The sequence below is a fragment of the Coturnix japonica genome, chromosome 4 (genome assembly GCF_001577835.2).
Source record: "Coturnix japonica isolate 7356 chromosome 4, Coturnix japonica 2.1, whole genome shotgun sequence".
Classification (NCBI taxonomy): Eukaryota; Metazoa; Chordata; class Aves; order Galliformes; family Phasianidae; genus Coturnix; species Coturnix japonica.
Window position 1 is genome coordinate 11,751,235 of NC_029519.1, and position 23,576 is coordinate 11,774,810.

The following is a 23,576-nucleotide window of genomic DNA, read 5'->3' on the forward strand; positions in this document are numbered from 1 at the left end:
GAAGTGAACTTGACTCTTGTGAAATACAAATGCCAAAACTTGATTTTGTAGAGGTTTTATTGTCCTAAAATCAAGTATGCAATCAATTGAAACTCCAAAGTAAATAATACTCCAAGAAGACTGCTGTTAGAAAACATTGGAACACCAAAAAACCTTTTCAGGTTTAACTCAACAGCTACCCAAAATCAGACATGCAGCCTTAGCAGAACACTGATCATCCCACCATGAATCAGCTCCTAAAGGAGGCCCATCCCCAAGCATGCATTACAGCAGCCTATAGGCTGCCCTGGATTAAGCCCGGCCAGTGCAATGAGCACTGACTTACAGTGAGGGTGAGATGATTCAAGAAGCAACACCCCTGTGTCATCAACAGGGAGGTGGTGGCATCAGAGTGGCTTGCTGCTTGGGATTCAGCAGCAACTCCTACACAGCAATGTTTAATTAAGATCTGTTTGATTGAATTTCATAGAAGTGGTGTCCATTTCTAGAAATCGCCTCAGTCTTTACTAAGGAGGTACTGTCTACCAGATAAGGGGAGGGGAGCGTGGCTAGAAAACCTCTTTGCAGCTCCTGCAACTGCCACAAGCTGGGGCTTCACCTCCTGCCTCCATGTGTGCATCCCTGAATGCAATAGGCTGGCAAAGACAGAGACCTTCGGAACTGCATCATTATGGGAAAGCGCCGGCGTACGCTTCACCTGCCACCAGCACATGCTGTGGGGACCTCAGGGCACCTGTGTGTCTGGAGTTGCTCCAGGTTTTCAGTAATGAATGAGAACAACATTTGCCTCTGTGCATTCTCACTAGAGTAAACCTCACGTTGACAAGACAGAAGGATTCGAACACACACGGCACTGGATAACAGAGTACTAGACACCTTACAGGGACCAATTCAGGTCTGACCTTCCCTGCTAACCCAGCTCTCTTACTTCTGCCCAACCTCCAACTTGCCCTAAATTTGTAGGAACTGAAAATCCTCCATCAAATCTGCCTGAGAGTGGCTTATGTAATTGTGAAGAGAGAGAAAGATTCCCAACAGAGGGGATACATAATCTCATAGGACGTTTTTTTTCCCCTAGGAAACCAAACTAAAATCTATAATTCAAACTGCGTGTGCACAGAAACATTTCCAACCATGCATATGCATGGGCAAAAGCAGTACTTGTTAAGTCCTAAAAAGCTGTACATCCATAGCTGGAGTACAGAAAATACCCATTTACTCTACTGCTCTGCAGCACAGAGATACCTGCAAACCACTAAAATTAAATACATGAAAGGAATTAGAAAAATAAGTTGGCTTGCGAGTTGTCACTGCTCCCTCATGTACTGTAATTAAGTTCCTTACCATTTTCTTTCACCCCATTAATCAGGATAGTTTCTTGGTCTTCTGAGGCACAATCCTGCTCTTGTTGGTCATCCATCAATTTAACCTCTTTCTGTTCATTCCATGCCCCACTGCATCTGGCCAACCTGCACATTTCCAGAAACATAACCACAGTCAGTACAATTCCCAAAATCAGCTCAAGGAACCGTGAATAAAAAATAACAACAATAAAAATAAACACACGACATTACATGCTGCCCTTGCCCTGCTTAAGAGGACAAACGCTCTTTATTTAGGCTATCGTATTTTCACTTTTCCACTCCAAAAGCTGAGTCCAACCTATTCCGGCAGGGTTAAAATGATATATGTCCCTACTTCCTTCCCCAGAGTCCTGCTTTAGAAGGCAGAGTGGTGCTCTATATTTCCACAGCGCCTTTCATGTCACCTGCAATCGCTTTGCAAAAGCAGGTAAGCGTTATTATCCCTATTTGGCAGACGGGTTAGCAGACACACACACACACAGAGGAGGGGACTTGCCCCCGGTCTGACAACAGTGATTCTGTGGCAGAGTTGGAAGAAAAGTTCAGATGTCTCAAGTGATAACAGCTCTCATAAGCTGCCAGATGATAGTACTCTCCTTGTCCAGGCACCGCCAGGCATGAGAAACTTCGCCTAAGGAGCTTTCTGCAATAAGTATCTCCTGCATCATTTTTCACTGAAAACACTTCTTCACCATCAGAACTCCTTCCTCAGATTGCTGCTCTTGTTCCCATGCCACCTGCCAGCACTCACAGATCATGCCATGTTAAAATTCATCTTGGTCCTATTTGCATCCATCATTTCTTGGAGGCACCAAACCCAGGATCAAGATCACAGCCAGGTTCTCTCCATTCCTCTGCTGAAGATGCCCCACGTTGCAATTGCCACCTGCCCAAGGAGAGGAACACGGTGCAGCGGAGAGACACAGCTGAGTCCTGGCACAGGCAGCAGGGAACAGCCAGATGAGCAGGACCACACCTCTTCAATCAGAAATCAAAGACCGAATCTGCTTGTAACTTCTGGCAACCTGAACTCAACTTTTGCTCTCTCTCACAACAGGTAATAGATGGAAGCACTGTTTTTTTTTTAAGTCAACATTTGTCAATGCCATGTCTCCCCACGGTACTCACTGCCCTGAGTTCAGCAGCCAAACTTCATTCATATTCAGATTTACAGTGAAGCCCTCTTAATTAACGTGAAATCTTTACAACTGTCTTAGTAAGCAAAACCTTCACCAAGCTTAAAGATGTTGTGACACCAAGAGTAAGATAAGAATAACAAGCATCAGTAACCCAATTCCTTTGCATATTTAGAAGAATATTTAACTAACCCGCAGAGTTTTACTTTGATGCAAATCCATATTTCAAAGCTCACGACAAGTCGCTGGGCTCCAATAAGCCTTCACTCCCTTGCAGGCACCCTGGGCTGCCACCAACACTGACGAAAGGCAACTGAGCTCAGCTGAGGAGCTCCAAGCTCCAAACCACACACCAGGTATCAGGCAACTTGAAGAAGATTAACTTTTAAGCATGAAAGCTGCTCACTGTTTTCGAGGAATGGTCTATAACATCATGACTCCTTCCTAATGTCCTAACATTGGCCCGTTGAATGGGAGGCTGAAGCACTATGTGGGCCAGTGAGGCTTCTGGGAGTGGCTGTTAATGGCATGAGAAAGCTTTGTGAGAAGGAAAAGCAGAGTTGTTATTTAAGGATATCCAACAGACTGTAATTGGCTCGATGGGTTTTGTACTCCTTCATGGTCTCTGAGGTGTGAGAGACCTTCCATGTGAAATGACTGTAGGTGGGTCGGGTTGGAGTCCAGAGTACTTGGCTATGGATGCTCACACATCTCAAACTGCTGCTCACGAGTTCACTTCAAAGCACTCAAAGAGTATTTGTGGATGATCAGACTGGCCTTTACATACCAGCCCTTTCTCACTGTTCACTGTTTAACCTATAGGAATCAGGCTGAAGGACAAGAGACGATCCAGAACTTGCTGCAGAAAGATGAATTCTGCACATCAAGTATCTGCTTAGCAGCAAAATAAGGTGAAGCCTATGGCCACATCTTCTGTCTACCCACATCACTCAGAAGCACAAGCATCATCTCTGCACTGGTTTGCTGACCTGATTTTTTGCCAGGGTTTATCTGTTTATAGCAATTTGGTGTAAAATGCCACAGGTGGCCTGTTTTCAACTGGTAACATAATCATATTAAAATAAGAGCTTGCAATGAATAAAACATAATACAAAAGCAGAAACAATGATTCTCCAATAATGTGGATTTGTCATTTGCAGTGCACAAAAGACCTCCAGAGAGAAAACTAATGTGGACATAAAACACCAGCAGGCTTACAAAGAAGAATCCCAGGCACTGTTAGGAATGCATCATTCTATTGCCACTGGGACTTCTTGAAGGAGACAGGAGCAAGGTCTTACGTGTGCGTTTGCAGATGTGTCCCTGCCTGCTGGCTTCTTGCTGCTGGGTGTGACTGTGGTTCGTGCCGCCCTGGGGCTGCCTGCCAGCTGCGCATGTTGGAAGCGGGATCTGCAAGCAAGATGCGAGGGCAGCTTTGCTTTCTGCCCCTCATCACTTCTCACCAGTGTGTCATAGGCAAACCTCATGGAGACAGCGGGACTCACTGGGCAAAAGCCAAGCTATCAGCAAGCAGGCAGTTGGACAGGCAGAGGCAGAAAAAGACAGCCTATAAGTGGGGAACCTGGGTGATTTTTCATCTCCTTTTGCTATTTTTTGGGATGCAAGTGCACAGGAGGGAAAGAAACGCAGAAGGGAAGTTTCTGGTGCATGTAATCCGAAGACTGGAGAAGACAAAGAGGACAATGAAATGCAAGAATGAAGGGGCTGTGCCTGCAGACAACTGCTTGCCTTGACTGAAGTACCTTGAGTGTGGAGCTGAGTTCTAGAAATGAGCTGGAAAGAACTGAAACAAATTCAGACAGGGGATTTTCAGATACGATTGAAGAGAGATGAAGTGCAAATGAAACTGACAATTTGAGGTTTGCAGAGACCAGCTGAACAAGAGGACCTCTCTAGAGCACTGTGACCACAGAAGGTCAGCTCCCAAGGTGGACAGGGAGAAACACCAGCAACTATGAAATAAAGCTGACAAAGGGGCTTGACGCAATGCAGAACAAGAAGAAACCGAAAACTGGGAGTAACAAAGCAGAGAACAGCTGGATCTCTGGGAAGAAAAGCTAAACCAACAGAGAGCTAGGGTAGAAAGGTGATCGGCGAAGAATATAGTGGGTAGCAGGAGAGCTGAACAGAGCCATATGCAGACAGAAGAACAAAAGGGAGAGGCTTCGGCTTGCAGACAGCGTCCAGCCATTGAAGACACACACGACTGAGGTCACACTATTATGAAGAAGCGGCAGGAGGAAATTCAGTCACCAGCTTGAAGTTTATGAACTCGACTGGAGCTGGAGTGGATGGAGGAAGATGATGGTGAAAGCCGTGGAGTCAGACGAACTCCATGTCTCTGGAGGAGGAAAGCAGGAGCACGGCATGCCAGGCTGGGCTTCAAGGGCAAGCAGAGTGGTTCAGTCATCAGGAAGAATTCCTAAAGACAGCCTCACCCCAATTGCACCGTGCACTTGGGGTCCGCTAAGATCACAGCTGGCATAACTGAAAAATGTGCTGGTTACGAAACGAGATGGAAAAGAATGAGTTGCAGAAAGCAGGCATTGGAACTGGAAAATAACCCAACTAGATTTCAGCAAGAGATGGACAAATTAATGGGCAGAGGGACAGGAAACAATTGCCTGTGATAGCAGCACACAGGACTCTGTGACCTGGAGAAATCCCTTTCAGTCCTGCAGTTGATGTCAGTAGAAGGACTGCAAGTGCCTCAGAAAAAAACTTCACCACCACGGCTGAGAAAATTCTCTCCTCCTCATGTCTCCTGTACATTTTCCCACTACTCATGATAATGGGGTTGTGCAAAAGCTGTTAGCAACAACGTCGTGTGCAGGTGTCTGGCAGAACACCAACGCAGCATCAAAAGTGGATCCTCCCATTTACCTCCCATCACCTCAGAAGCAGGTCCAAGGCCTCAAGAGCATGTGTTCTTCAGGCCATATAACCCAACACGTTTTTGTGTTTTTTCTTTAAAAACCCAGCTGGTGCCTGAGAGACTTCATGGGCATTGCTACTGCTGGAGCATCTGTCTCAGAAGACAGACGTGGTCAGAGCAATGTCCAAGCTGAGGCTCCATGAGCTCTCTCTGCTCCTGGTGACATGGCAACAGCCTAGGCACACTCAACATGACACATTTTGTCAGTTCATTGGAGTAAAATGAATGTATTTCTTTACCTATGAATTCAACAGAGTATGTATGCAAAGCAACAACAACACGAACAACGCTCCCTACAGGAAACAAAACTGAGGGGTGCCAATTATTTACTTACAACAGAGGAGGAAATGCTTGAATTACAAAGCTAAAACATCTGGGCATGTTTCCATGTTCAAGTCAAGTAAAGGACAGGCTTTATGTGCACTTAAAACAGGCACATTTTTATACAGCCTGGATTTAAGCACTTTCTTACACTATCCGTTTTACAAGGGTGAAAGCTTTACACAACTGTGAGGGAAAAATGCCTCTGCTCAAAGCTTGTCCTCTACAAAGACATCACCAAGCTGCTCTGCTTCTTTCTCACCCCAAAAACACCCTTTTCCCCCAGCAGGGGAATCCTGAAGGCTGTCTGCACAGTGCACAAGTGAGGGTCCACCCCTCAGTGCTGCCAAAGGTGCTGTGGGGTGAGGATGTGCCCAGGGGTTGCCCCTGGAGCTGCTCTGCATTAAGCCTTCCTCCTGCCCGTGCTCTCCCTTGGGAGGCACTAGGGTCTGGCTCCTGAACCCCTGCAGCAGCAATGGAGGCACTCAGAGCTGGCCATGCCTGCCAAGGAACCAGCGTCTGATGGCGTGGATGATGCCCATGGCTGCGAGCATTTCCTCGTTCAGATACTGCCAGCACCAGCATCATCCTGTTGGAGCTTAATATACACCCGAGCAGAGAAAAAAAAATAAAAATCCACCAGGTAAAAATAAACAGCCTACCAGACTGACTGAAAGCCCACCTACACAAATGGGAATTGTATTAGCTGGACTAGATTATGGGTTAATGATAGCTGTTCCATAATTAAAGTTGTGAGAGTGTTTCAGCTTGAAGCTGAATAAACAAAAGGTCACAAGCACCCAGACAAAGCCCGGTGTGCCAATTCCTATTTGCACACACCTTTTACATACCAAGTGCTTTTATTTGTCGTAGATCATGAGGGTGGATGGAGAGGGAGTATCCACACTGAAGGAAAATCTTTTTATGGAGAAGTGGGGGAAGAAGCGAAGCAGAAGATGTGGCTTTTTTTCCTGCAGAGTTGTGAATAAGCGCAGGTGTTGGAACGAGTTCTATATATGCGGTTATATCGTTCAAAAAAAGAGCTTTAGAGAAATTAATTACATGTCAGAGCCTCTGACAGGTCTTTTAAGAATTATGATACTTTTGAATGAAAACATTATATACTTAAAAAGAAATAGCATGTAAATGTCTCTGAGATATTTACATTCAGTGGAGTAATAGTAGAAAAGAATTCAGCTCTCTCTGCAGTACAAATGGATGTTGAACATGCTGCGCCTTTCCTAACAACATCTTCTGCCCTTGGTGGACTTCATTAACTCTCAGGCAGAATTAAAAGATCGAGTTCAGGGCCATCTGCCACGAATCAGATGCAAACAGCAGTAATGCTTTCCCAGAGCGCTCCCCGGGCTGCGGCCCTGACCGCACCGCCCCTTCCCAAAGCAAGGCCACTGTGCTGCACCAGGGTAGCAAGGCCTGCAGAGAAAAATACCTCCTTGTCTTCTCTTTTCCCCATTCTTTTTGTCCCAACAAAACCTGTGCTCACCATAAGATAGAGAAAAAAGCAAAAAAAAACCACACAAAATGTGAGGTTTCCAGAACCGGTATTGTTCAAAAGGTGAAGTTCCAAAAGAAAGATGCAGCAGAAAATAATCCTCCTACTCTGTGCATCATGGTGCCCATCATGGCCACCATTCCCTGACCGTGGATGGATGCCAAATTTCAGAGTCCCAGTTTCAAAGCTAGAAAATTCTCATGAAGAAATCAGTCTCCTTGTAGTTCTGTGCACTTCTGTCCTATCAATGATGATGACGATGGGAGAAAAGGCCGAGTGAAGGAGGGAGGCAAGACTGAGGTCTTAGAGAGTTCATTCCAGCAGCAAGACAACTAAAGCCTGCAGAGGAGATAGGGTTTGACAGAATAAATGTTAGCTGCGAACAGGTTTGGCACTCTAGATAGAAATATGGATAAAAGCTTCCAATTAGGAAAAAATCAGGGAACAATGAAGTTGATAAAAAAAAAGAGCTCACAGAGAAAATGGAGAACACAAAAATCTAGAGAAGAAGAAACAATTTAAGAACTCGTGTGTTCCCAGAAGGTGTAAAGGATGGATGGCTTGTTAATATTCATAGCAAGCCTCCACTTTCTTCTCAAGCTGAAAGCAGATGCAACAATTATCACAGAGCTTGAGCCCCAACTCCAGCAGACCCCGAGACACGATATTAAGAGCTGACTATTTTAGAGCAGACTCTGAAATAAATGACAGTTTCTGACCTTACTCTGGGAGGACTTAAGGTGCAAGTGTTTCAAGACCTGTCACAAACAACTTTAAGGAAAAAGGAAGGAAGTGAACAAAATTATAGCCTTCCTGACAAAGCACACATAAAATACAGAAGAAGCTTTCTCTGTAAATGTATTCTCACACATCATGAACAGCAGTATATCATAAAGGGAAAAAGGCAGCAATTAAAAGCCTCAAGAAGCTGAAACGCATGAAGGAATGTCTGAAATACAGCGCATTTCAGCTTAATGGTAGAGAAGGGATTGCTGCTAAACCCAGAAGTACCAGGAGACGAGAGCGGACTGAAAGGTTGTTACAATGCGGGTGTGCAAGGGGATGGGGTGAGGCTGAGGGGAACTGGGGAAAGCCAGAACCGTGTGGGCAGAAGAATATACAGGCAGGAACGTGGAGACTGAAGAGGCTGAAAAATGGGAGCAGCAAGGACAGCCCGAGCTCAGCAACAAACAGTAAGGAGCAAGGGGGATGGGAAGGCAATGAGGATGCAGACCCAGCCTCAGAGCAGGGCAGTGCTATGGAAGAAGAGACCACTGACCCCAGCCCTGAGAATGCAAGCGAGTAGTGGGAAAGCTCATTATTATTTAGGTAAGGAGCAAAGTGTGAGGCTGAATGCATCCGCAAGAGAAGAACCCAGACGCCTTGCACTATGGCACAGGCACACAGCTTGGAACTGATTTGCTCTGTAGCTCCATGAAGGTCACAAATAACCTGGGCTCATTATTTCCTAGCAGACCTGATTTTAGTAATTAGGAAATCAAAATGTAGCCAATGCTCAGGAAAAGCACAGCTCCACACTACGCTGTCCCATGCTACAACATCTCTGCAAAGACTGTCAGAAGTATCTAAGAGCAAATTGCTAAGAAATGGTTATGGGAGGCAGGCAGGGCTGGGACAAGAAGGACACAAAGCTTCAAACCACAAACCGCAGCCACCATCAATAAGCCACAAAGCACAACATAGCCCAGAATGGGGGAAGTGAGGCCCTTTGTGAAGCACCCCTGCCTTACTGCCTGCTTTTCCCTGCTTGTGCACAGCCTCCCAGAGCCCTGGCCATCTAAGTATGGCCACAGACTGACCACAACAGCACTCCTCTCCTTAAAAGCAACAGCATTCTGAGCCTGTCGTTCTCAATCTCTGGATCTAAAGTTCAGATGAATCAGAAAAGTTAAGGGCCCGCATTTCTGAGAAAATGAGGCTAGAATGATCAAAAACTCCAGCTCCTGTAAACCTGCAGGGGATGAAAATTCAGTGAGATGTGGGGATGTGTTACCAAAACACAAGGATTTCTCCAATGCTAATTATGTATCAGTCGAGCCTAAAACAACAAAATCCATTAACGAATAGTTCAGGGAGGAGATTTCTTGATGGGAAGAATTGCTTCATTTAAATAAAATTACTGTACCAAAATTCTTTTTCTATTGCAGTGTTTACCTACAGGTTTACAAGACAGTATCTTAAAAGCTTAGCAAAGCCTTCCTGTGAACCTAATCAGGAAATATGAGAGACCAAGGTCAAGTACATTAATATTACCGAAGCTTTCTAAGAAAAGAGATGCTTCACGGTTCCCTGCACACTGATATTATCAAATAACTCGGCTGAAGAATGGTGTGTAAAATGTTGTTTAAAGACATGGATTAATACAGAGACAGGATAGCATGAGGAAACACATTACATAGAGGTATGCTGAAGAAAAGGCTCAGTTCTAAAGTTCAAGATTCCCTGCTAGAAAAGTTTCTTCTCATCTCTGTTAATAACCTGGTTTAAAAAAATAAAAAAGGAAAAAAAAAAGAGTGAAAATCTGTATGAACTTGTAATATACTGAAGTTTGGACTAAAGAGGGCAATTAAGCTGGTTGGTGTTGGAGGAGGATAGGAAAGCTCATCAGGACAGCTGCAGTAGCCCTAGTGAGGTAAACGGCTCTTTTCCAATACTTTCGAATTAGAAATTTTATAGTGAAAAAGAAATCTTAGAAAAGCTCATTTTTTTCTCTCATTAGCAATTAACATACGTGGACTCGGGATAAAAAGTGCTCATTTATAAAATCCACAGAGTTTTCATAAAAGCACAGAACTGAGTGCCTGGATGAGATGGGAAGGAACAAAGCTGCCACGAGAGGTGGAAGGGCTCCTTCATTCTGCAGTCATGCAGGGACTGTTTGGTGCACATGGGGGCCCTTTTCCATGTGGTTGCTGTGCCCAGATGTGTCCAGCTGTGTCCAGCTGTGCTCAGCTTTGCCAGATGGGAGCATTCACAGCACCACCCAGGCCGCAGGGCTGCAGGTTACAGCAGCCCTTGAGAATCCAGGTGAGCCAGGCTGCTAGGGAACAGGCAAAGATGATAGTGGTGCCCAGAATGGCTTTACTTCCCTCCTTCACATGGAACCTTCAGCCATTAAAGCTGATTTCTTAGCCAGTCCTACTGGGTCCCCCAGACGAAGCAAATGCAGGAGGGATGTGCACACAGCCCTGTGCGGCACCCACTGACCTGAGTGTGTTTCATGGCATAGCAAGTGGGCTCAGCCAGCTTGCACAGTTGGAGCACCACGTCCTACAGGGAAAACAGCTTCAAAGTCTCACCCCGTGATGTGCATCTGAAGGAGCTAATGCTTCTGACTAAAAAGGGAATAGGGGTAGGTAGGAAAAGCAAATGATCAAAACACTTATCACACAGCGAAAAGAAGTTATCGGGCCTGATAAGGTGTCTGAATTGATGATGATTATAAGATAGCATCCATTTTTAGCTAATAATTCAGAAAAAGGATGAATTATTTGAGGAATAATATGTGATCATTTATTTAAAGACTTATTATAATGTATATGTTCTAGGAAGCAGAGTTAGGGCTGCACGAACACATTAACACTTGCTCATCCGGACTGCTGAGATTTCATAGCCCTGCATGAGGCTTTAAAACCGAGTGGCTGGTTTAGTTTATAGGGCTCCTGCTTTTATAAAACAGCAAGTGATTTTACAAGGCTGTTTTATACACACCCTAGTTTTCCTCCACTTCTCTATTCACATTCAATAAATGTGCCAACATTTGCCTTTGAGAACTGTTTCATTTATTTAAAATTCCCAAACAACCCCATCCACAACGCCACATGCCTTAGCGGTTCACCCAATTAGTCAAAAGTGTCAATTAAATATGAAGATACGTCTCTTAATTTTCACTCAGAAAGATGTTGGGTTCAGCCCAGCACTGGGGGTGATTTCTGAAGGCAAAATCCTGCCTTGGGAGAGCCCACAGCTCCTAAGATATCGGTCCAAATCTCCGCCTGTATCCAGGTAACAATTCGGAATGCTGATATTTAAGAGGAGAACTATCTGGACAGCTGCCCCAACTCCCTAGGAAGCAATGTTTAGTTAAAGTCTTGGATATCACTGAAAGAATATGTGGAGATGTCACACTGTGGCTGAAGCATTTTTTCAAGTGCTGAATTATTCACCCGTGAATCTCTGATGTGAAATCCAAATGCTCCGGTACTGCCCTGGCTTTAGACAATGTCTAATTCTTTTCTGTGTCACGGCGGGGTCCCTTCATCAGCCTTCTTTCATCTCTAATCACAGTGAGGTCATGGATTATTACTCATATTCACCGCACAGCTCGGAGTTGCTGAGCCTGGGACTCTCAGCACTCCACCTGCAACAGCCCAGCACCACCAGCAGCGCACAGCATCCCGTCCGGCCACCCTTCTGCAGCCAGGAGGATGTCAATATGTTTCCCTGCTCTTTCCCTGTGAAAGCATAGTGGGAGGAAAAATCATAAACAAAGGCATTTATCAGCTTTTGCTGGAGGTGTTGCTCTGCATATCGAGTTGAGCGGCTGCAATTGTTTCATTAGGAGGAGCTGGGTTACGTCTGCAACGTTAACGAGTCTTGGAGAACAGAAAGAAAGAGAACTACAGGCATTGCCACACTGAAGATAAATAGGTAAACATCCTGTGCCTGACACTAGTTAATACATCACAGCTTTATTCACTTAAGGCAGCCACGAAATCAATTCTTCAGTAAAAATATAAAATTTGTATCCAAATCTGTGCTCACTGTATTAATGAGGCACGAAGCGATGGAACAGGAGGAAATCCATGTCAATGCTGCAAGCACTAGGTCTGCAGGTTTGCCTTTGCCTCGTGTGAAGCCCAACTAAGTACTTTGTTTTCCACAAACCATCACCTTTTTTCTTCATTTTTCCTCAAAACCAAATAATTCATCTTTGTTCAGCTTCCTCATACAGCCCCACCGCCACGTTCTCAGCTCCTTGATTACAGTGCCCACTGTGGTTGCGAAAGGATCATGGGTCAGCCAGGGGAACTGATGGAAACCACAGGAACTACTACAAGTATAAAAACCCTTCTCATTGAAAATGCTAAAAAGGAATCAACAGAACACATTCTAAACCAGTCAAAATTCCAGCTTCATTCCAGATAAAATTCTGAGCCTTGCACTCCAGAGAGTGAGACCAGGACAAAGCCAAAACACAACAGTCAGTTCAAGTGTAACCCCAAGGGTGAAGTCACAATCAGGCCGAGGTTCTTATTCCCCAATCTGCAGTTAAAAGATGTGCAAAGAAATCTTGGGGATCCCGCGCTTTGTGCAAACAACTTGAATCCTGTTTCAGATTTTCCAAACTATTTAGCACTTTTTGGACAGCAGCCGTCAATTACATGGGGGCTTTCAGCTATTTCGAGCTAAAATTGATTAGCAATTTTTGAAGAAAGCACTGCAAATTGCTCTGCTAATCACAGCAACTCAAGCTATGCAACTGTATTAAAATAACATTAGTGCTGAGCCAGAAGCCAAAGACAGCAAAGAAATGCTGAGTTCAAGTTTCCTGCTCTGGGTTCTTCATCTTGCCCACTTGTATCTGCATGCTGTAGCCTCCATGGCTTTTTCCTGGCGATATTTTGAGATTCCAGATGGCTGCTCACCAATTCAGTGCTAACACCACTTTGTGTTTCAATGTCGCTTTAGTTCCCTAAGCACTGGGGCACGCTTTCAGAGGATGGCCTTGTTTGGAGCACTGAGTATTGACCTCCCTGAGCTGCCAGCACATGGCGCTTACCAACATGGATCTGCAGCGCCACGGTTTTATACTGCAAGCATCAGCTGCACCTGGAAAAGACTTAGCTGAAAAATAACGCATCCCTTTGAGGAAACACTGATGTGCAGAATAAGGAGAACATATTAAATTCCTTTCATGCCAGGTTGCCTCCAAGCCCTTTAATGGAGATCAGGAGAGAAAGGGACACTGCAGGCACAAGGGTGGTTTGCTCCTGGGTGATGGTTTCTGCTCTGCCTCCCTCCCAGCACTCCAGCCCTGAACTCCAAGAGCCCCACAGAAATGCACGGTCGAAGCACCCGGTCTGCAGTGTGCTCTAAAAGCACTTCCTTCCCTCTCGGTGTATTATTTTCCAGCTATGCAATTAAGAGGAGAAAGAAATCAAGATGCAGAGCTTCATTCAGACAAAGCAAACATCTTCCAGACGTGAACCCAAAGCTGGTTCTGGTCATGCCATGCATCCCCATCACTGGACACCCCCATCACTGAGCCTCTCTATCACTGGGCATGCCAGTCACCAACTGTCCCTATCACTGAACCAATCACTGCCTGTCCCAATCACTGAGTGCTCTCACCAGCAGATGAGGACAGGGGAACGATTCCCTTGCCACCAAGGTGACAAACACAAAGGTGGTGAAGGAAGGAAAAATCATCCAGCACTCCCCTTCTGTGCATTTCACTTATGCTGGTGGGAAAGTCTCCACAATGGATTAAAATAAAGTCTGTTGCCAAGTTCAAGAACACGTTTAATGCAGATCTATCCATTTCAAGGAGGGTGTCTGCACAATGGATAGCTTTCCCCTTCAAAAATTATTCAGACCTGCATGCTTCCTTTCATTCTTCTGCATCTTAACATTTAAAAGAGAAACAGCATATTTGTAACTGGAGAAACATTGCACAAATCATAGCTTGCTGTAAAAGTGTATTTCACAAAGACTTTACATGGTAAAGGGACAAGGGCCACTTGTTGATAAATTACTTTCACTCAGAGAGAGGAATGACATATTTGTGTGCACTGTAAGTGGTGCTATTGTGGAGCTATTTGATGGAAGTCCAGTAAAAACACGGTGTGCAGGTTCCATTTAACATCACCTGAATCAAATTAATGAACAGGGATGGTGTCAGTGGACAAAGCAGAGTGCTGTGTATGCATGCTCCAAAGCACCAAAACACCCATTTGGAACCATCCCCTGTTGTTCCTCTCATCCCTTTGGACCTGCCCACAGAATGAGGAAGCGAGTGGATGCACACTGGGGACAAAGTGATGGCCCACAGGGGAAACTCATCAAACAGCAACACAGAAATTAAGCATTAAAGTGGTGCTTGAGCTGTGTCCACAGCTCTCCTTTAAGGCAATGTTAGCACAACATCCTAAAGTCACTGAGGGGATTCCTGTCCGTTACCACAGAGAGATGATGCTGTGAACAACGCAGCAGGCAGAGCCTGATTTTTCACCCTGGATCTTAAAAATGGGGATTGGCATGTCGAAGTCTATCCGAAGGACAGAGAAAGGCTGCTTTCACAGCAGGACAAGGCCTGCAGCAATTTAAAGTGATGGCTTTTGGCATGCCACGTTTGAGAGGTTAATGGAGAAGGTATTGGATGGCATGTCTCAGCCAGTTTGCTAAACCTACATGATGTCCTGGTACACGCTAAAAATCTCTGAGCAGGAACTGATAAATGGGCTGCAGCAAGCTCCGGGCTGCAGTGCTGAAAGCAGACCCAAAGAGATGTGAGCTGCTTCAGAAAGAGCCAATTTACCCCAGGCACGGCAAGGCGGAGCTGGCAGTGCCAGGTGGAGCAGCGGCTGTGGCCGGTCAGCCCTGTGCATGGGGACATGCAGAGCTCCAAAGGGCTCAGGCCAGGGTACCCAGCCCTGTGCATGGGGACATGCAGAGCTCTGAAGGGCCTGAATCAGGTTATCTCAGCTTGAGGGTTTGTAAATATTTCAGATCAGGTATGAACTGCCTAAGAAAACAGAATGTTTTCAATGGCAAGCAGAGTGTGGCTTCCACCCCAGGAGTGACAGCTGGGCTCACCTCCAGCTTAAGATGCTTTCATAGGACTCTATGGGATGGCAAGTTTGGGGATTGTGAGTCATGTTCACTCCTACCTGAAAAACACAACAATCCTGACAGAGGAGTGGCTTATTATAGCAAAAACTGATCACTAAGGAAAAGAAGTAAATAAATCACTTGGTGAATAATCTACAACATGTCCTCATTTCTATTTGGCTGGGAATAACCTTCTGGAAATGACAGAGCACCCCAGTGCACAACAGGTTCAGGAAGCTGCAGAAATCCCAGATGGCAGCATGATGGCTCTACAAAGCCCAGGGCTCCCATGTGTCTGCACTGACCTGTGGCTGTAAATCCTGCTCCACGGGAAAGGGCATGGGGAAGAAGTGTGCACAGAAAGATCCCTGGACGATGGAAAGCTGCATTAAGAAGCAGATGCAGCCCAAATGCAGATAGGTAGAGGGCTTTGGCTGAGTAGTGCTTTTGCAGAGAGACATGCATGCAGCACCAGTGGAGGAAGCCCACCCCAAGCAAGCACAGAGCCACAGCTGGAGGCTTACACCAACTGAAGGCATCTCCTAAAGCTGACAGCACAAAACATGGCCTGGTGTTATGGTGTGCACCAAGGACATGCCCCACCAGGACAAAGCAGTTCTCCCATAGTCAGGCACAGGGCTGGGTGCTGCGAGCACGGTGCTGTGTCTGTCTGCCAGCTGTCAAATGCAGCTCCCAGCCACGTCAAGGTGCACTGAGAGCCCATCAGAAATTAAACCTCTTCAGCTTGAGGGAAATGACACATGTTTTGTTGCACAATCTCCATGCCCATTATGCCCATTACTGAACGCAGGTGTCACCTCTGGTTACCTCCACCAGCTGATGGGCTGTGGTCCTCCCTGCTCTCAGCAAGCAGCACTTCTATCAACAGCGAGCACATCTCTGGGCTGAATGGCACCAGCACGTCAGGTCACCGCTGCAACTCCTCTGCCCACAGTACGCTGTTGCTTTTCCAGGTGTTGATTTGCCAATATTTCACTAATACATCCCTGATATGGGTTCTTTGTATAGCTCAGGAAGAAATGACACAGTTACTCTCGCTCTTTAGATCCAATTGTGTGCAGGAGGTGAAGTGCCACTGAATTTATGCTAAGATTTTAAAGGATGCTATCAATTTGAAACTCACAAAGTACTTCAATTTTTTTCACCTCAGTTAACAATCTCGCAGCACTGCAGAAGTGAAGGGTTTCAAACCATCTAAATTTAGTGCTTCCCTCTCCATGGCACCACCATCTTCATCTGCCTGGTGCTCTGCCAGTGCTTATGCTCCTGGAGTTGGCAACAACGCGACAGCATCACCTGCAAAGCAACACTGTGCCCGTCCTGCCGGGCCACAAAGAAGCACTTAAAACGTGACCCAGATATGGCCTGGAGGCTCAGACAGCAAAGTCACATAAACGGAATAAAGATTTGCTTCCTTTTAATGATGCAATTTAAGCCAGTCCTACAAGTGCTGCACACGGAGGGATTAGCCCCATTCCTCCTGCAGCTCTCTGCCAGCCTGGCTGCACATCACCTCAGCCCATCCTCCTGTGGGTGGCTGTGCTGAACACTGCTGATATGTTCAGGATGCACAGCTGCAAGGCACTGAATTATTCCCCCTTCTTACAGAGCTCCAGATGAAACTAACAATATTTTAGATAGCAAATGGACTTAGAACAGTGTGCAAATAGGTGTAGATTGCACCTGTTCACTGTACAGAGGTCCCTGACCTGTGCCCATGCATGTCATCATGCCACAAGATACAGGAAAACCGAAGGAGTGCAAGATTTTCTTTGGATGCCTTTAAAACCTTACAACATGCAGATGTATATTACTGATAAAAATATTCCAGAGCAAGTTAAAATCTATCGTATAAAAACACAGCTAAAAACACAGCTCTAAAATGCTTCAATGGATGGAAACCATTTTTGGTTTTCATTTTTTTTTTTCTTAAATTGCATCTGGGCTGACAGCTTGAACACTGAGCTGCAGCCCGTGAGACAGAAATACCAACTCCGTGCTAACAGTAGTGCTGCTCCCATCGCTATAATGATCTTAATCAAAGCGTATTGTGATAAAAAAGGGATTCTGGTTTGACTGCCTTCAGCACGCTCCAGCTACCCGAGTGTCCAGATTCCATGTTACTCAGGGAAGCTGCCTCAAAGGTTTTCCAGGAACAGCAGAGACAGCTTTTCAAGGTGCCAATGTTATATCACAGCGCCGGGTGAAGAACAGACCCTGTGCAGATCCTCGCTGTGTGCGGTCCCCAAGGCACACAGGCTGCACCCAGCCCTGTAGCAATTGGAGCCCAAGCAAACAGCACAAACCATCCCTGCTGCGAACATGTTGTGCTCTAATTTGTGGCAAAATGCAACAGGTGCTACAATACAGGCGGGGGAATGTGAGGAGGAGGAGAGCAGCGCAAATGGGAACAAGCGCCTGGAAAATGAGACGTGCACAGGGAGATGCTCTATTTAAGTGCTACGCCAGCTAAAAGTTAAGCAAACAAGCTGATGAAACAAATAATGCATTGCTACCTCCCACCTGCTGCTAGATACCATGGCAGAAGTGGGTCACACAAGTACAGGCACTGATAGCAGGTAGTGAAATACTCTGTGCCACGCACAGCTCTACAAGGTGTTCCCTCTGCCAGGCTGCCAAGGAATAGGCCAGTCTGTGGCCAGAACATCACATCTGGGTACTCAGGTTGGATATTAGGAAAAATTTCTTCTCAGAAAGAGTGGTGCTGCATTGGCACAGGCTGCCCAGGGTGGGGGTGGGGTGACACTGTCCCTGGAGGTTTGTAAAATCATAAAGATGCAGCACTAAGGGATGTGGTTAGTGATACAGTGGTGATGGGTTGACACTTGGACTTGATGACCTCAAAGCTCATTGATGATTCTATGGTCCTGTCTCATGGGCACCAGGCGTGAAACAGCACTGCAATGCCACTGAGGTGCAGCTGGAAGGCACCGCACATGAGGGCTATCCAGGCGTCCCCCTGAGGCTGAGGGCTGCATGCCCCACTTCCACACTGACCTGCTCTCTTCTCACAGAACTGGTTTGCACCAGAGGGAGCCCAACTGTGGAAGCAGTTTGGCTCCACGATGGCATTTCCAGCATCCCGCTGTACAGCTAGCTATGAAAAATAGGAGAAATTACAGAAATTCAGTTCCCTTCATGCTGTCTCCAAGCACTGATTAATTACCGTGGTTTAGATAATAGCAACAGCTCCTGTGCAGAGACAGGAAGAAAGGTATTTATGGGCAGCCCTGAGACATGGCTGGGCCATTACATTACAGCTGCAAGCACAAACTCTGTCCTTCCTTGATTTGCACACTAATCTACCTCCATGCATGAAGCCGACACTTATTTCACCATATTTATCAAAGGACTTAACACACAGGTGAAAGTGAAGGCACTGAAACAACTCTGGAGATTGCTGGTTGCGGGACAACTTGAAACAAAACTTATACTGGATTGCTGTGAACTGGTAGCGAAAAAAAAAGGAAGAAATCATGGTACTGCCTGGTAGGCTGCGATTCTGTGCTGCCTGGGCACTATCTTAGGATTTATTGTTAGACATACAAGGCTAATGCAGAGAGCAGCAAAGGCATGGAGGTGGGGTGGTCCACCTTTCAAGCCCCCATGTGAAAAGCAGGCTGCCTTAGAATTTCACAGCCTGGCAGACACAACCAGAGAGAAGCAGGAGACACTCCTGCCCTTTCCCAGCAGCTTATGTATTATTCCTCAAAAATAAAATGAAATAAAAAAGGAGAAGAAAAAGAAAAAGAAAATCAGAGAAATGTGGTGCCTTTATTCCCTTGTGTTGTTTAAAGCTTTTCTCGTGGCACCACACAATGAGCTTTCTTCAGGAAGTAGAGCAGCAGCCTTCCCTAACCGCAGCGATGCAGTTCCAGCTTCAGTGCTTTGAGAAGGTGCTGGGTAAAAAGGAAAAGAAGGAAAAGGAAAAGAAACCAAAAGAGAAAGAAAATGAATGAGAGCACAATAGGGAACGTGAATTGCTGAGGGAGAGGGGGGGAAAAAAAAGGAATCAAGTGTAGGTATAATTGCAAAGCAGCAGCACGCTTCTGGCACAGGGGAAAAAAAAAAGCATTGCGGATGATTCAGGAGTATGACAAAGAATCCCTTCAACAAGTTGTCTTTTATCACAACTTCGCTGCTATACGGCTACACTGCAACAGGGAGAAATTGCATCATGTCAACAGCAAGTTTATAGAGATAAACTGACTGAAGACAGTAGCAATACGCTGGCAGTTACTTTGTGTTTTGCTTATCGTGCTGCAATAAATTCACTGAGAGCAGCATAAACAGGAGATTAGAAACAAAAATACGTCGTGCTCAGGAAAGCCAGCTCCTCCACAGCCTCCACTGCTGCCCAGCCATGCATGTGGGCTGCCCCCAGGCTTCCAAACTCCAGGCCTAACAGAGCATGGCAAGCACCTCTGCCCCATTGCAGGCAAAGGAGCCCCCCACTGCTCCAGCCCCTGGGCTGCAGCTCCACATTGCTTGGGGCTCTGTTCCAGTCCGGACACAGCTCCTGGTCTTTCTGGTCTGGATGCAAATAGTGAGTATGCAATCATCAGATTCTTTTTTTTTTCTTTGCATTCTGCAAGCTGAGACTTCTAAGTTTATCTCAGAAGGACATTGGAAAGATGAATAGAGAGAAATTATGCAGAGAAAGAGAAAATATTCAAAGAGTAGAATTATGTATGCATAATTGCCTGGCTCCCTGGGGTGCATGGGCGAGTACACCAAGTCACTTTGTGAAATCATTCCCCACAACTCCTGTATCCTAATTATAGTGCTGCAAGTGGGGAGAAGCTAATTTTTCAACAGTCCTGATGGGGTAACTGGAAAAGCCAAGAGGACACAGTTAACCCGTTGCCTACCGCAGGCCTGCAAGCAGAGGCGCAAACACAGAGGAAAGAAGTGTGCAGGAACCACGCACCCCGGGGCAGTAGGATCATTTCATGCTGTCAGCGCTCAGTTCAGCACTCCTGGAGCCCAGCCAGGCAGTCTGCAACACCAACTGAATCCCAGTACCAGTTAGGGGCAGCAATGCAACCACAGACAGCGCGTCTGACTGCTCAGCACCAGCCATGCGGCAGCTCTCACAATCCCTGCTTGGGATTTGCTACCTCTTCTGCAGGAGAGGAGGCCCTGTGCTCCAGGACAGCCCAGCCCAGCCCACCCACTGCTGGGGCTGAGCTAGTGTGGAAACCAGCCGGCTGCTGGCAGCGCTTAATGTGCTCTGCAGGCTTAAGCTCACTGAAAACACTCCTGGAAGTCCCTAAACTCCCCTATTTTGACTAAAGCTGTCAGTACTATTTTGACCACAATCCCTCTAAATTTCTTGTGCTTATTCTCATTTACTACAAGTCTCTCTGAAGGTTCCAGTTAGGATTGTTTTTCCTTATTGGAACAGATGCAGGTGCGTAATATTAAGAAGATAGACGCAATTGCATTCCAACTACCCATCTTGAGCAAGCAAGGACTGCTTTTCCTCAGCCAGCCTTGACATGGAACCACCAAAAGCATGGCAACATCATGTCCAGCTTCCTTTACTCAATCCCTAGGAAAGTGGTCTCCAAACTTTACAGATACTGGCAGGATTTAAGACCAGAAGGGACCACCAGCTCATTTAGGAGGACCTCCTACCATAATAGACAATTACATTTTCCCTGATCACCTCCTCATTGAGGCCAATTATTCGTTCAGAGGATAATTGTCACAAAGACAGGTTTGACTTCAAGCACTGATCTCAGCACATGAAGAACTCTCAGTGCAGCCCTACAAGTGATGAACTCTCTGCCAAGCCCATATTAATACCTAACCCTTAAGTTCCAAAAATTAAATATTTGAGCCAAACTGAATAGTTTTGTCTTTTTTCCCCAAAGCAATAGACACCATTTTATTACTTAATCCTCCAGCATTGTCTCAAGCTCCTTCAAATTACAGCCATTTGAATGTGATCTGAGCTCCCCTGTGTTTAACAAACCCGTGAGACTGAGGGTGGCCAAACTTCCCAGCTTCCCAAATACTGAAATCCTCATCTGGCCAAGAGGCAGAGAGGAGCAGCTCTGGGTGTGCAGGGGGCAGAAAGCAGCAAAGAGCAGACACGCATCCTGTGTGGATAAGAGCATTTAAAAAACAGATGCAAAAATGAATCAGAAGATGAGAAGTAGTGCTGGAACCACAACAGGGTAACAGGAGCAGCTCACCTCTCGCTCAGATCTGAGCCCAAAGCAGCAGCAAAGCAGGAATTTCCCGACAGATGGTTTATTGCTGAGCACGTTTCTGAGCTTGCAGTAAACATCAGCAGCATGATAGCCTCCTGCTCGATGGTACAACAGAAATGACAACACCTGAAAGACGACATGAACTGCTGTTTGCATTGAAAAGCCATCCTGTCTGAACCAAGACTTGTAACTCAATTGGTACAAGTTTATTTAGGTTCTCTGGGTGAGCTTCAGGAGTGTCAATACAGGACCCATCAACCAGGCTAACTTCCTATCTCTGTTATTTGTCAGAGGCCCAAATGTGTTCTCAAACTAAAGCACGTACAGATGTCACAATGATGTACTCTGTATTCAGTTTGCTGCAGCGCTGCTGTGTCTATCAGCAGACAATGGGAAGGTTGGCTGGGCAGAATGGTTACAAGGGTGAGGCCACAGACCTCCGTAATGCCAAACGTGCACTTCTTGCTGATAAAGGGAAGAGCTTTTAGCTGAAGGTTTGGGAGACATTCCCTCAGAAATCTGCTCAAACACTTTCAGCACAACACAGGAATGGGTGTGCAAATGTTGGAAGGGCACAGCCAGGGTATTCACCAGGACACGCATCACTGTGTGATGGAAAATGAAAAATGGGCAAAGAGGCCGCAGCTGTAGGATGCAGGGAACATCGGGCAAGGGTAGCAAAGAGGAACCCTGGGGGTGCACTGCAGGACCTCAGTAATACAACTGCAGAGTACTGCAAAGTAAGACACGTTTAAAAATAAAAGCCCTAAAGGAAGATCAGATTCAGACAAATGCCCCCATGCATTGCCAGCTGGCCATGAGGATGTCAGGCCATTGAGAACAAACCCTCTCCATTTGCTGAGCCAGGCCCTTGGCACCTCCTGGGGACAGACCATGTAGAATGGTGCTATACAGCACAGGGATGCTCTAAGATGGTCACCCTGTAAAGTGTGCTTCAGCTATGGCACATCCTCAGCCACAATCACAGGGCAGGCCTGCAGGAAGGCAGGACTGCATCACCCCTCAACACTTGGTGTTCCAGTTAGGCACGGATGACGTTCTGACAAATTCAATGGATCCAGATATAGCAGCACTTGAGGTAAATGTCGCTTCAGAAGGGCTCTTGTGTCAATATCTGAAGCACTGAGGAGATTTTGGGGGGAAATGAGAAACAAAGAAATATCAAGAAGTGTTGGAAGTGCTGTACCAGCATTTGTATAATAAAATGTTTCTCAAGGTGATACTCAATGCTATCTGGAAAGTTACTCACTTCTTCAGAATCTTCTTCCCATGGCACTTGCAAAGCCCTGTGCAGAAAACTGCTGTGGATGCGTGCATGGACAGTCTCTGTGTATCTTTAACAGCCCTGTCCGTGGAAGGGAGTGATCTGTCTGTGGTCCTCCACCAAGAGCCTTGGGTTCTTAGGAGGGATGTACTCCCAAATGCCACGACCACGTGCTGCTGCCAGCCTCCCACTGGGATGCTGCAATAGATACGCACCTGTGCTCCCCCACACTGCCAACCAGACCCTCTGAAACACCTCTGGTAAAACACAACCACGTCACCAGGAAACAGCCCTCTCATAACAGAACTGCTGGGAAGGCAAAGGCATTGGTGAGCACTACACACAGCAACGGGAAACCCAAACCACAGCACAGCAGCAGAGCTGACAAGGAGCCGAGGCACTAGAGCTCAGCATTTGGGCCAGGTGCACAATCTGGAACGGAGACTGTACACAACAGCTCACATCAGAGATCTGATTCACACCATCACGTAATTCTTAATAAACAACATAAAAGAAATGGAGAATCTTCCCCTGCCTTCTGCCCCAGCAGTGATCAGCACAAGCTCTCAGCACTGGCTGGCACAATGGACAGTGCTACAAAGGGAAGGAATGTTTAGAAAACGTTTTTAAACAATTCAATTTTAAAGCAATTTGTGCGCAGTGGCATCCGGCATTCTCGGCTGCAGAACAGACAGCAGGCTGGATCAATTGTGGGGCGGAGGTGGGTGCAGGAACGCAGGAGCAGCAGACTGTGGCATTGAGGCTAATAGCTTTGTAGCAATTTATTCAGTGAGAAATGCACAGAGCGACGCAGGGGTCTGGCAGAACACAGGCAGAGAGGACTGGGAGGGGCACAGGCCCCAGCTCCAGAGTGGCAGAGAGCA

The 23,576-nt window shown here is 46.3% G+C and overlaps 1 protein-coding gene across 5 annotated transcripts in view; it reads right to left on the reverse strand.

The window, feature by feature from the left end:
• Positions 1-23,576, reverse strand: part of NEXMIF (neurite extension and migration factor) — a 113,171-nt gene that overhangs the window by 7,277 nt on the left and 82,318 nt on the right. For 4 of the 5 annotated variants that reach the window (XM_015860659.2, XM_015860660.2, XM_032444228.1 and 1 more), the window contains exon 3: positions 1,345-1,469. In XM_015860659.2, the coding sequence (XP_015716145.1) occupies positions 1,345-1,420 (76 nt within the window). In that variant the 5' untranslated portion in view covers positions 1,421-1,469. Of the gene's footprint in view, positions 1-1,344; positions 1,470-12,380; positions 12,385-16,288; positions 16,301-23,576 lie in introns of those variants that run through there. The other variant, XM_015860661.2, reaches the window with a different exon arrangement.